The sequence below is a fragment of the Nothoprocta perdicaria genome, unplaced genomic scaffold (genome assembly GCF_003342845.1).
Source record: "Nothoprocta perdicaria isolate Ctin4 unplaced genomic scaffold, notPer1 scaffold_226, whole genome shotgun sequence".
NCBI classification, from domain to species: Eukaryota; Metazoa; Chordata; class Aves; order Tinamiformes; family Tinamidae; genus Nothoprocta; species Nothoprocta perdicaria.
This window is the reverse complement of record NW_020455445.1, coordinates 502,281-516,250: the sequence shown is the minus strand read 5'-3', so window position 1 is coordinate 516,250 and position 13,970 is coordinate 502,281. Positions and strand designations below refer to the sequence as shown.

The following is a 13,970-nucleotide window of genomic DNA, read 5'->3' as shown; positions in this document are numbered from 1 at the left end:
TGGTTAATTACAAAGAAAGACTCATAGGAATCCAGTGCTCTAAAGGATCATTAATATTGTAGCTGCTRTTGGATGATCTTGACTGTTATTCAGTATCACTTTTTTTTTCTTCCCCCCAAAGAATACYAAAGAAAAAGTCATAAAGTCAGTATATAAACAAGTTCCAGTTTATAGTGAAGTAAAGGACTGAATTTTGAGGCTTTTTCTTGTTTTGTAATTTAAAGCATATTAATGATAATGGTAAGCAGAAAACTTCAGCTTGGAGCTGAAATTGTCTTGTCAGCTTTCATTGTAGTGCAGGGCTTTTTTAATAATGCACACCTGAAATTAAATTTGACATTATTTCAGCATTTTCTTGAGATTCTTCTCTGTGAATGTAGAAATCCAAAAGGAGCTTACATGCTTTGCCTGTAGCAGTAGCAGAAGTGCTATTAAACAATGTATTCCTGAGCTGCAGATAACTTTGTTCGCTCCCMATAGCACTAGCTTGTCAAAGCAGTTCCCGAAATCCTGTTGGCATCAGCCCCTCGCATCCTTCCTCTGAACAGGAGACTGTGTCTTCCAGCTGCTAGCTCCGTTGAAAGGGAAGAGAGACRTGGCTGTGATAGAGGCAGCGCTCTGAAGCACGGGCACTGCAGAGCACTTTCACAGTCTCCCTCTTCCCTACGCATCAGTTCGTGTTCTTCTGTTCTTCTCTAATGTCTCACAGACACTGGCTTAAGGCCAGTAAAACCAGTAGGTAARAAAAAAGTGTATAAACAGATTTAAAAATGTGCAATTCTGATTGACAGAAGTTGGGAGGTGCTCTAGGTTACATTTTTTTCTGTACATAATGCTGTTCCACATCCTTAAAACTATTTTATAAAAAGAAATACTGTATTCCAAGCATTGTACTTTAGAGTCCAGAYACCCTTGGGCTGTATCTTCTGCTGCTGTGTGGACTTCTGCTGGGAGTGTTTTTGTGCCAGAAGACCTCGGTGCCCAAGGAGGTGAGGGCAGGTGCTGGGGCTGCCGCCCAGACCCTCAGCCAGAGGCAGCCGGCCCGAGCGGCTGCGTCCCCAAGGGGAGGCTCTGCCCTGCCTAGGGTGCCCTCACACGGGCAGCCCCCGAGCACAAGCAGGCTGGGGCTCTGCCTGTCGTTTTCTTTGTAATTCCAGTTCAACTAATCTGTGTGTGTGTGTGTATTTTTAAATGTTGATATTACAGTGTTAAGCTGAATTTAAAGCATTACCTGCTCTTTGAATCCTGCCTAGATAACCCCAGCAAGGACAGCCTGACTTGCCTCACGCAGCCTCGAGGCATTTTTTGCTGTTATGCTAGTGCTGAGGTCCAGCTAATTTGCTACCAACTTATTACTACTTATGTTGATACGACCAACATTAGGTACTGTTAACAGGTCCAGCCTCATGATATGAAGTGATTCACACTCACTGTGATTTCTAAGCTTTGTATCAAAGGCCTAGTTTTTATGCAGTGTTTTGTAAAATGAGCACACTGAAAATTGTGTTTTCTATTTTTTTTGTAAATTGGAGGTGGCAAGGCACATTGCTGGCAAGGTAGGTTGCTGTTGATTTCAGTTTTGCTTGAAAATGAAATGTGATGACCAGCGAAGCAGATGGAATATTGGAGGGGAYTGAGGAAAGGCAGGTAGCTGTATCCTTGAGAGGAGAATAAGGAAAATCCCAGTTGGTGTTTGCTTATATTTCACCATAAAATATAGTCATGTACATGCCTGGGAAAGCATAATTTTAAATTGCAACTACTTTCATTGCTGATTAGCCACAAATAGAGCATCCTGTTTACTGCAACTTCTCCTATGTCTTAGATGGGGTTTTGAAAACTTAGCATGTTGGTGTTTGCTCTGACGGGGTATCTAACAGACCTTTCAGACTTTGGGGCGTATCTTGAAAGGAGGAGCGTTTCAGCTGACCTGGCAGCTGAGCACTGACTCCATAGTGCTCTCTCCAAGACTGAGACTGATCTGCTGCCCTTCTGTCTCCTGGCTTGGGAGAAAGAGCAGGTTTTCTGACTTTGAGAGGTGCAATTTCCACACTTACCAGAACAATATCCCATTTGCAGAGCAGAAGCATTCAGTGCGGTAAGAAGAGCCTTGTCGCTTCGTGGTGGCCGTTGCTTAATGGAAACACCTCCCCGTGCAGGACAGGCAACCCCAGGGGTTTTGATGATGATGGGGGTTGCAAGGGAGATGGGTGTCAAGGTTTTTGGGTTACAGAATGCGAGTTTCTGCTGTGCCTGCCTGGAAGTGAGCCTGCCGGGAGCGGGCGCTGAGCAGAGGTGTCTGTGCGTGCCGTTGCAGTGCCCTGAGCTGCCCCTACTCGGAGCTGAACGTGAACAGGGAGAGGATCCTGCCCGACCGCCTCAGCGGGGAGCTGCCTGCGCCCAGCGCCGGGCCCCGCGCCAGGAAGGCCGAAGCCAGGGAGAGGTGCAGCTCGCCCCTCAGCAGGTAACCGCGGGCCCGTGATAGCCGCGCTGCCAACGCGGCCGCTCTTTGGTTCAGCGGCATCGATGGGCCCCGYTCCTGCACTGCTGCTCACCGGCAGGAAGGGCTCGATCGGTGCTCAGAGAAAGCTTGCTGACCTGATGAAGGTTGATACTGCTCTTGTTAACGTGTGGTTGAACACCAGGTCACCTTGGTTTCTTCTCACTGTGTGGACTGCAAGGTGGTAAATTGCAATTTCAAATAGATTTCTTGCTGGTTGCTTTCACTTAAGAAAATGATTTGCTTGTGGTGTTTGCTGGGGCAGCCTCGTTGAGGTGAGTATGTGTGAGTGTTGCTCCTCAAAGAACAGCCCCTGTAGCTGTTGTCCCTGCTGTGGGAGCAGGGAACCGAAGYGCTGGGAATGAGCTCTGCAAGAGCAGACTGCCCTGAGGAGCCCGAGTGYGGGAGAGGGATGGGATGCCAAGGAACTTTTCAGAGCTGGCTTTCTACCAGAAGCTGTAGAGACCAACTTGGTTCTTGTTTGGGGCTAAAGGGGGACACACAGAGTATTTAAGAAGAAACAGATGAGAAAAGAAACCTTCCATTGCCTTCAAAGTCTCCACTAATGTTTGCCGTAATGTGAGTGCTTATATTGGAAATATTGCCCAGTTTCCGGTGCAATGACCATGTGTTTTCAATATTGTTAATATTGTCGTATTTAAATTACATTCTTGGAGAGAATGTCAGCTGTATGCTTTAAAAACAAAATACCTGACTATTCAAAAGCACCCCCTGTTTTGGKTTTTTTTTTGACCTTGTAGATRTAGAATTGTAGAAATCTACAGTGAATTGACTACTCGCTGACAATTAGCCTGAATATACTCCAGAGCACTGCTCAGACCCGTTTCAGCAGTGTCCTTTGCGACAGGGACAGTGTCACTTACTGTATTCCCCATTGTCCAGATGGAGAGGTTGCCTAACATTGTTAAAGGGTCCGAGCTGCTCTCGTGAGAAGGGGTGGAAGGCAAATGTGACTACACTGTTCTTGTGTGTATGGTAGAAACATTTGAACTAGATAGTTTATTATCAAAAGTAATATTAGGCAAATTCCTCTGGAATTGTCTCAGACCTTTAGCTGTGGCTGCCGGCGAAACGGGAGTCCCGTATCGCGCTTTCTGCGGATCCCGGGTATACAGTTTTGTTTGTAGCAAGCAAGGTATTCCAACCTAACCTAAAAACAAAAATGTCACAGCTTTTACAGCTTTAATTAGACTAAAAAATCTTTACCCAAAGAGAAAAATCAGTGGAACAACCACTTAGCTGTTGTCAGCTTCAAGTGTTCTGCCCATTTGTTTTAAACAGTGATAGAAAGTGCCCTAGTCCTGGGCAGGGAGATGTGAACTCTCCTGTTCATAATCRATTATCTGGGAAGTCCTCGTCAGCAGTGATTAAGCAGGAAGATCCAGAAGGTAAATCTCCTTGCAGGAAGCCCCTGTTGTGGCATGTGAAGGAAAAGAAGCCACCTGGCTGTTCCTTCTAAGGATGGGTTGTTTGGAGACTCTCAACGTAAAATGCAACTTGCCGCCAACACCGTGCGGTRCTGCATTGGTGGAACCCTTGGGAGCAGTGAGGGAAGACACCACGATCTGCAGCTGTCTTTGTATTAGAAATAGGGAGGGAGAGAAACTGTGTTGTGGTGTAAGCAAGAAGTAAGAAATGCAAATCGGAGAGAAAAAGGAAAARTACTCCGAGATAGAGAAAGTTCTGGAAGTTCAGACCTGTGGAATTTCCCTGCCTCTCTTTACAAATCWGTCAGTGCATACGTGCAGGTATGTGCATAACTTCAAACATGAGAAGTAATTCCGTAACTCTCAGGTTTGGGAATATGTTTTTAATAGAAGAAGGGCATGGGATACCTTCCAGGCCAGAACTGGAAGGTTGTGTATGTGATACAGAAACTATACCACAGCCTGTGTATGTATGCACTTTTATTTTTTTATTTATATATATATATATATATAAAAATATATATATAAAAAAGCAGATATACTCCAGTGTTTTCAAGGGCCTATGTGAAGGAATAGGATTGCCTACATTTTTAACTAATTGCAGTGTCAGTGCATTGTTTTACTGGTTGTTTTCTTGAAATGAAAGTAAGACACCCTAGAAAAAGAAGTGTATTCCATTATATATTTACTTAACAATGCCATCCTATGTTCATAATATATATAAAAAAATATATGAATGTAAGTATAAAATATATTACATTCATATATTTGCGTATGAATAATAAGTGCCTTGAGAAACTTTGGAGAGTTAATACATTTTTATGGTAAATACCTCACAGTAAAGTTCAGAGAACTGAAACTTGCTGCTTAATTAAGAAGCAATTAAATCTCCTGAAACTTTGATGTAGTCAACAATTCCTTTCTTTGGTGAGAAAAACTATCCCTAAAAACATTTCAAAAGCAGTAATTGTAGCAGTAATTGAAAAATCTGTTCTTTCCCTTCAGTTTCAGTGGAAAAAAAAAGTGAATTATTTTTTATAGAGAGGGTGTATGTTTATACGCTCGCTATAAATAATGAGTTGAATAAGGCGTGGTAATACTATGTCACACAAATAGCATTTTCTCCGTGAGACGCAGGTGCCACAAGTACCCTTTGTGCCTGGAGCTGCGGCAGCATCGCACGGAGCGGGGCATGGATGYGGCTCCCTGTCCTCCTGCCTGCCCCACGGCTCCAAACTACGTGCGAAATAGTTTCCATATCACAAATACTTAAGTGCATATTCACACAGATTCAAGTGAATTCAAACAGGAGGGGAAAAAAAGACAATGACGAAGGTAGTTCTTAAATGACCTGTGTTAAATGACAATTGTTTTTCATCATTTTAATCATAGTTGTGGTAAACTTACTTGTTTTAGAAACAAACACYGATTTTACAGAATCTCCCTTAATTAAAGAGCACTTCCTTTGCTCTTTCCTGTKTGGGAGGGTGCTGCTGCTAGAGCCCTGCGGTGGCCGCTTGGTTGTTCCCCGTGTTCGAACGTTCCCCATGGAGCAGCGAGGAGCTCCCGGCAGCGCCCGGTGCCCGGCRGCTCCGCGGCCGCGTTTCGAGCTCCAGCCTTCGCGGTGGGGCACGCGGCGGCTCCGTGCCGGCTGCGGGTTCCCATCCCCTGCGGCACCCTCACCCACTGCCTTTGTGTAAAATACATATTTACAGTTATGAAGTGTGTTGGTCTGACTTATGTTTAATTTATGCTASTTTTGAACCTTCATTATAAAATGCGTGTCAAGAGATGTATTGCCATCTGTGCAAGTTAGCAGTTGGGCCCTCTTATTTATTTGTTTTTCGGATGATACATCCGCCTTTGTGTGGGAATCCTGGAGCGTTAGTAACAGTCTCACATAATTAGCAAGAGACTTTATCCTGCTCAGTGGGTTTTATGATATAATAAAAAAAAATGAACATCTTGTTTTCCTCAGTGGACTGCAACAAGCAAGAGACTCCATAAATACCCAAGCGTGTGAAGAGGAGGAGACGGAAAATAAGCTGCTCGTTCCAAATGAAATTAAAGGTAACTTGGCAGTACTTCATTTGTCTGATACTAAAGTCTACAGAACTGAAGGAGTATGATTTTTTTTTTATTTCTTTGTGGAAACTGCATTACAACTTTCCACATTCACTATTTGCCTTCAGACTCCTTTTGATGAGAAGCATTTTTCCTCCTTTCTTTCTTTATCTTGTGATCGACAAAGGATTTGCTAAGAACTTTTTACAGCTGTGAAGATCTGTGCAAACTGAATGCTGATAGAAAAGTTCCATCCCAAGRTTGTTTTTCCTCTAACTTTAAAAACAGATGATGTCAGAAGTCAGAGATGTACAGCTATGAAATTAATTTATTGCTTCAAAAAGCTTCACAGAAAGAAAAAGCTGCAGAGTGTCACTTAACTCCACACATGACTGCAGTGTATAAGGGATCTTGCTGCCCCCAGGCCCCGTGTGTTGTGCAGCCTGGTGCTCCCCTGCAGTCCCTGCACAGCCTGGGCCACTTGTTCTTCGTGAGTTAGGCCTGAAACCTCGTTAGCCCCCACTGAGAGAGATGTCTGCAACTTSTACTGCATGAGAAAACCTGCATGAGACGGTTCCCTGGAGGGCCACCAGGGCAATTGGAGGGCTGGAAAGAAATTATTTTGAAGKAGGAGTGAAAATTTGTCTTGTGTGGTGTGATGAAGAGGAAGCGTGGGAGGATGTGCCCCAGTCGCCTGATAACTCGGAGGTTTTTCCAGAGCAGGCGCTCGAGGGGGCAGGGGGCAGGACGTGGGGCAGTGGGCACAGGCTGCTCAGTGGAAACCCTGCCTGGGTGGGGGAATGCAGCCCGTGACCCGAGGAGCAGTGGGAATAGGTGGCCTGAGCGGTGTCGCGCGTGTCCTGCTGCAGGCATTYGGGACTTGTCCGGACGAGGCAGCTTGCCAGAGTGTCCGCTTATCCGGATAGCCCTGCGCAAGTGAGTGCAGCACCCTGCTCGGACAGCAGGTCCGGCTGGAGGATCCGCAGGGCTCCCTTGAGCCCGGGCCTCCCTCTGGCTCTGCGGCTCCATCCGAGTGCGTTGCAGTTGTGTCCAAACCCAGGCTGTTCACTGACCTCTCATAGTTGGAGGCAAACTCGTGGTTTTCATTTTTGTCCTCGATATTTAAAAAGAGCACAGAACAAATCAGAGCAGCAGCATTGTACTTCTGAGTCATTATTTTCCATGTGTAAGACTCGGAATGTCAGATGAGTTAGTCACTGGAGTGAATCAGAGTGCATTGTTTCAGTGCAGCTATTGATGCAGTAAAATGTCAATTCATACAGGAACGTTTAATTCGTAAACTTTTTATCCTTTTCGCAGCGCTTTGTTCTGCAGTACACAAGGTCCTTTTGTCAGGAAGCTTGAGTAAGACTTCAGTAATTGTAGGCCTTTAAGGGCCACCTTACCTTTTAAACAAATGCATCTTCCTGAAGCCCTAACCATTCCTCTGGGCTGGTTTGCCTCTGGCACTTGCCCTCCGGCTTGGCTGGAACCGCCGCAAACCGCTTCATGCAGCGAGCCAGGGCGTGCTAAGTGCGGGGGAGGAGGAGAGGCCCTTCAGGTGCTCCTCACTGAAACACAGACGTGAAACACGCCCCGCGTTTGGCCATGTCGGATATTCCGGACCGATCCCCTTGCGCTGACCGAAGTGGGTAATGTGGATTTGTGCCCCAGCTGTCGGGCTCGAGCGTGCGAGGAGCACAGCAATCGGAAGAGAGGGAACGATGAATATCGGCTTGCCCAAGTGAGAACAGAGCTGTGGAGCTAAGAGAAAGTGAGCAGCGCAAACGGGAATAGCGCAGAGCCTGAGAGAGTCGTGTTGGGAGGGAGCATCAGATACAGAGTCTGTGTGGGCTCTCTTCACTTGGGACTGATCTCCAGAGGCTTTTCCTAACGTTACTCGGCCGCGGGAGGCATTCCGGGTAGCGGGCATGTTGGCGCTGGGAACACAGACCCGCCCTGAGGGAGCGGGAGGCCTCGGCCTGGCTCTCCGGGTTGGCATCGCTCCCGACGCGCTGCTCCCCGCTTCCCAGCGGCAGGGAAGAGTTAAATGTTGCTTTCCTTGTAAAACACTCATTCAAAGCGGGAGCAGGGAATTTGCAGACGTTTACAGGGGTTTTTCCTTGGAACTACTGGAAAATGTCTTGTTACGGTTGGGGCGTAAGTGTTGTGTGGGCTGCAGCACCGCTCCACCGCAGAGCGGTGAGGCAGGGCGGCACCAGCCTCCAGCCGGCTGTGGTAGCTCAAGCCTGGAATCCATAGCTTGGTGTGCAGCTGTTAGCTGTGGGTGTGATCTGTTTTACCAAAATATTTAAAATGATACAGCGTGTGATGTGGATGCGGCTGTGCCGGCACTGAGCTGTGGTGTGTTGGAGGAGTTTTTCCGTGTGAGAACGGCTGCATTTGTCTAGAGCTGGTGCATTCACAGCCATCCTAGTGACAGAGGAAGCTTTAATGCCTTTTCTTTTTTTATTTATTTTTTTCTTTCTTTCTTCCCTCCCTCTCTGTCCTCTTCTGTCTCTCCCTCCTTTTTCTCCTTCCACCTCCCTGCAGATGCTGAAGAGCCCAGTACCCAGAAGCTTCTTCCTCAGCCCATCGTGGTGCCTTCCAAGCTACAAATCCCTGGCCTGCCCTTGCGCTGGGAGCAGCAGAGCAAGCTCCTGCCGAGCGTTGCTGGCATCCAAGCCAGTAAAGTCTCCAAGTGGAGTACGGATGAGGTGGGTTCTCCAGATCTTCCATGTGTCCCCTGCTGCCCTTGGATTTTCTTGGTTGGTCCTGAGCTTCAGATTAACCCCACAAGCAGCCGCAGCAACGGCGCGCGGGCACGCGGAAGTTAGCCAGCCGGACCCATCCAGCCCTGGGCGCCGTGGAGAGGCACCCGGAGTTGGAGGCAGATGGGTGAATGTGTGTGCAGACACGCACCTGCACTGCTCCCTGGGACTGGAGAGAGGGCAAGAACAGAGCAAACCCGGCAGATGAGGTGCTCGGGGTAGGTAGGTCTGCACTTACGTGCAGCGTCACGTCCCAGGCCTGGTTTGGGAGCTGCCCCCTTAGCGTGTTCCCCACATGCAGTGGGTGCGCGTGCCGTAGGGGCAGGCGCGGGTGTCGTGTGAGCGGGAAGAGCGCGGCCACGACTGGCCGGGGCACCCGGCACGGTCGGTGACTGCCCAGGGGTGGGAACGCTGGCTCGCTCAGGGCTAGTCCCGAGCCTGGAACCTGAGGTCGAGGGTTAGGGCCCCGTCTGCAGCTGTGACAGCCAGAGCCCCTCYGGTGAGAGAGGGAGGGCTGCGGAATTCCCTTGGGCTCCGGTGCCGCTGGCCGGATCCCGCTGCYCCTGCCCACTGGGCAGCGCGGGGGCGGCTCCATGCTCCTGCCCTGCAGCCCGAGGCTCTTGAAACCCCCACGTGCTCGGCGTGCCCCACTTGTGTGGGTCTGAGCAAAGTGGGTGTCTCACAGCAGCTTTCACTGCCTCCTTTGGTGCAGGTGTCCGAATTCATACGGAGTTTGCCTGGATGTGAAGAACATGGCAAGGTGTTTAAAGACGAGGTGGGTGAATTTTATTAGAGAGACCCAAAATACAAAGCTTGGTGAAAATTAATGTTATCATTGAAAATACATAGAAATTAGGTATGTGCAGGAAGCGTATGTTTGAAGCCAGAACTAAATGCCTGGAAGAATAGGTTGCTTTGCATGTCATGGAGTGTGTAATTTAAAAGTAGTTAAGTGCCAAGCAATTCTCTTGTGTGTTTATCTAGCTTTGTTACTGCTGCTTAAATTTCTTAGAGCTAACGATAGAAGAGGAGGAACTTAATCACTTATTAATTCTCTTCCGTGATCTGATTTGAGGAAATGTATAAGTATGTGGCTTACGTTTTATGTGTGTTCATAACGAGGAAAAAAGAAAGGCAGAAAGCAGAGCAATGATTGTTACCCACCAGAGRTGCAGGGTTAGAGCTCGGCTTCTTCCCCGGCCACGTGTGGCTCAGGAGGCTCTTGCTGCTGCCGTAGCCAGGGAGCAGGAGATGGAATAGCTGCCGGCGGCCGGCCCGGCTCCGGGGAGCGCAGTGACACAGAATCACAGGGTGGGGGAGGCTGGAAGGGACCTCTGGAGATCACCTGGCCCAGCCCCCTGCTCCAGCAGGATACCTGGAGCATGGGGTCACTGCTCACTTGGGGTGCGCCCCACACACACACACAYGGCTTTATCGGAAAAGCTCCTTGTGCCCAGGGTGCCACTGGAAAGGGAGAGGCATTTCCAGTAGGATCAGTCCTCCTAAGCTGTTTGTGTGGTGGTGGTTTCCCACCCTGTTTCCCCAGGAGGGCAGCTTGCCCCAAAATTCCCAAGGGAGTGGCCCCAGGTGCCTTCCCATGCCCCTGGGTGGGTGGAACACGGTGCAGGAGCAGCCCAAGGCAGCCGGGAGCTGTGGGGCTGGGCGGTGAYGCAGCGGGAGCCAGGCAGCGGCTGTGGGTGCCGGGGCTTTGGGGCGGCGCCCACGCTCTGCCGTGGGGCACGGGGGGCTCGCGGGTGTCCCCGCGCGCTCGGCAGCCGCAGCAGGAKGCGTATCGCCCCGGCCCCGCGCCGCTCGGCCAGGGCAAGGCGGCAGCGCCTCCGCGCAGCCAGAGGGGTGCAGGGATGGATGGATGGATGGATCTCAAGCCCTTTCATACCGTAGGATGCAAGAGAGCGCTTCCTCTGTGGGGGATCCAGCCTCTGGAATTTAGTCCTGACCGAGTCTGGGGTCTAATCCTGACGCTAGCGAGCTGAGCCTGCCCRTGCCCATCCCTCCCAATGTGCCAGCTGGCGTGGCCTCGTCCAGGTGTTAACACACGTGCCTGGGCCRGCGTCCGGAGGCCGCCAGAAACAGGTTCAGATCTTGTAGAAAAGGTGCAGAGAAATCCGTGCTGCTCTTGGGTGTTCCTGCTGCTTTCGGCTGGGTGCCCGCAGGCGAGGCAGCAGCGCGAGCCCAGCCGGGGCCTGCCCTGTGTTTCGTGGTGCTCAGGCGCACGTCAGCACCCTGGGGTAGCCCCGGGCCGCCCGGCCCCRGGGACGTGTCCCCCACGTCCCCACGCACCGTCCTGCAGCCCCGGCTCCCGCAGCAGGAGATATCCCGGGGATACTCGGGATCTGCGCCCGGCCCCAGGCAAACAAGAGACTGTCAGGACAGGGCTTCACCCTGCGGCCTTTCGTGCTCCTCGTTGAGTTGGTCTCCCGCCAGCGCAGAGGTTTGCTTGCAATGAAACYTCCAGTAGCCCTGCTCAGTAAAATAAATAGCGCTAGTAGAAAACAACACTAGAAAAATGTTTAGGTTTCTGAAGTCTAGTCTGTGTTTAAAAGGCAATTTTAATTGCCCTGTTCCTTGTTTATGGCAAGGTACTGGATTAATTTTAATCTTTTTATTTTATGAAGGAAGGAGTAGGTTGAAGAGAGCTTCAGGTCTGTGATCGGGTGAAATGCAGAGGAGGAGTAACAGAGAGGTTGGAGAGGTTGGGCTTGTGTTAAAGTGTCTTTTTGTGTTACCTGAGCCATATCTCTGCTGCACTCTGCGTTGTGCCAATAGCTGCATTTTTTTTTTTTTCTCTCTTTTAAAGCAAATCGATGGAGAAGCGTTTCTGCTAATGACCCAGTCAGACATAGTCAAAATCATGAGCATTAAACTGGGACCAGCCCTAAAAATCTTTAACTCCATCCTGATGTTCAAAGCTGCGGAGAAGAACTCCCACAACGAGCTCTGAAGGTAACGGGACGGGGCAGAGCAGCTTCCCGCCCCRGAGCTCGCGTTTTGCTCAAAGCACAAGGACTCCCCGGAGCTGACGAGTGGGGACGCTCCAGAAGGAAGAAAAGCAGCCGGAGCCCTGCAGGGCTCTGTGCTCTCCCGGCTCCGCACGCGCCTGCAGCGCTGGGCCGGGCACAGCTCCTAGGAAGCTCCGTGTCGCAGCCCGCGGCCGCTCCTGCCCGGCCCCRGGCACCAGGAAACCCTGCGCTGGTTATTTATGCTGTATTATATGAGGGAATGTTGATATTTTCTAGGAATTCTTGACTTCTACTTCATGTACCCATTTTACTTTTCRACAGCTCTGACTTCGTTCTCAGAATAAAAAGCAATTAGCCAAAAAACGAGGCTACAGGTAGCCCCAGGAGACTGTTATGGCTAATAAGAATTTGTGCCATAGTTTAAAAACGAAACACTTAATGTTACATATGTGACACTTTATGCTACAGCATATAACTTTACGGATTATAAAGCTGTCTGATTGCTTGTAACAAAAACCTTGTTGGGGGTTGAAATTATAATGCATTTTTGATAACTGAATGTTTTTACTTTTGCACGATTTCAAAAATGTTATGTGAGTTTTTCCACCAGCATCTTTAATGTATTCTACCAAAAGATCAGCATTGAGAAGGCTGCAACTGAAAAACAAAAGTTTGACTTCACAGAAGACGCTTGTTTGTGCTGCACGAGGGAGTCCCGGTGTGTCCCGGGGGAGGCTGCCAGCGCCCCCCTGCACCTGAAGGGAACCTCACCGAGCTGGAGGTAAGAGGGGAGCGGGAGCCACCCCGGCGGCAGGGAAGCCGGGGCGCCGAAGCTCCCTGGGAACGTGTTTCCCGAAGCTGGGAATGGCAGCAGCCTCGTCCTGTGGAGCCTGAGACCCCAGCGAGCGGGGCCGGGGCGCAGCAGCGTTTCAAGGCCGGGGCCGCCCGAGCTGCTCGGACTCTGGCAGCAGCCGCCCGGGCGCCCCTCTGTCCCTGGAAGGATGCGGCAGGGAATGTGGCTGCGCTTGCTGTGGCGCCGTGAGCTGTGAACAGGATGCACTTTAACCTGGGAGAGGCCTCGCCAGCTGCGGGCCGAGGACTGTCCCGAAATGTCACCCGCGCGGGAGGAGGGARAGGTCCTGGAGCGTTCTGGACCCCCTCTTGTTCGTGGCGCTCAGCGGGGCGAGTGCTCGGCCTTAAGCTTTAGGAACGAACAGAGCATTTCTGTTACGCAGAGCTCGGAGACTTCTAACTCTTGCCGCAGTCTGCGCTAGGTTCCTCTGTGGCTGCACTTCCTTGAGGTTTCAAGAACTCGGTGTGTCCCTTCCCCATCACTTAGGTGACTCGTACCTGCCATATATGAGGTAAAACAGGGTCAGTATGAAGTAAGTTGCATTGCTCTGTTAATTTCCTTCCATAGCATTGCATAAATAATATTTTTACATTTTGTTTAAAATTTGTACATTCAAATTGCACTCTTACTGTATGACAAGACAAATAAAGGCTGAAGCCGAGCTGGGGGTGCCCTGTGTGTGTGTCCAGGCCCCGCGCCCAGGGGGCAGGAGGAGAAACGCCTGCAGCCTGGCCCCATGTGCTGTAGGCGAGCCCCTCGCTGCTGCTCTCTGCCCTCCCCAACCACCTCCAAGGCCCATGGAGCCCCTGCTCCCGCAGCCACGCGCTCACCTCGGCTCCTGGCGTTTGTCACTGCTTACAGCAAAACTTGCTCATGCAGGAAGCAAAACAAAAGGTCAAGCTCTTTTTCTCCTCGGATGTACTTCCATGCTCCTGTATTTCCTGCCCCTTCTCCATGCCCCTCCTGGGTGCCGGCTCGGCAGCCACAGGCATCTCTTCCCCCTCTCGCCCTCGCCTGGGCACTTGCACTGCCCTGGGGGACCAGGGAGGCCTGGCGGCTGCTTCTGCCCAGCAGGAGCTGGGAAAGGGGAGCCTGAAGCAGCCCTCCCGGGAGGAGCAGGAATGGAGGAGCTGCTCCCGTGGCTTCTCACACAGTGGCCACAACGCCCCGTGGCTGCTGAGGCGGCTTCCTGTGAGCGCAGCAACGCGAGGCAGAGGCTCCGGGCTCACCGCGGCCGCACCGGGAGCGGAGGCGGCGGTGGAGGAAGAGCAGCCCCAGCGCCTGCAGCAGGACCGACCCTCTCCGTGGAGGCCGGTACAGGGAGGGTGGGAAGGGAAATGAGCCTCCCAGTGC

General features: G+C 50.7%; 1 protein-coding gene across 1 annotated transcript in view; it reads left to right on the top strand.

Moving 5' to 3' along the window:
• Positions 1–13,164, top strand: part of L3MBTL3 (L3MBTL3, histone methyl-lysine binding protein) — a 64,798-nt gene extending 51,634 nt beyond the window's left edge. Inside the window, exons 17-21 of the mRNA XM_026039263.1 lie at positions 2,318–2,464; positions 5,927–6,018; positions 8,566–8,729; positions 9,496–9,558; positions 11,602–13,164. Coding sequence (XP_025895048.1) covers positions 2,318–2,464; positions 5,927–6,018; positions 8,566–8,729; positions 9,496–9,558; positions 11,602–11,745 — 610 coding nt within the window. The 3' untranslated portion in view covers positions 11,746–13,164. The remainder of the gene's footprint in view (positions 1–2,317; positions 2,465–5,926; positions 6,019–8,565; positions 8,730–9,495; positions 9,559–11,601) is intronic.
• Positions 13,165–13,970: the final 806 nt, after the last annotated feature.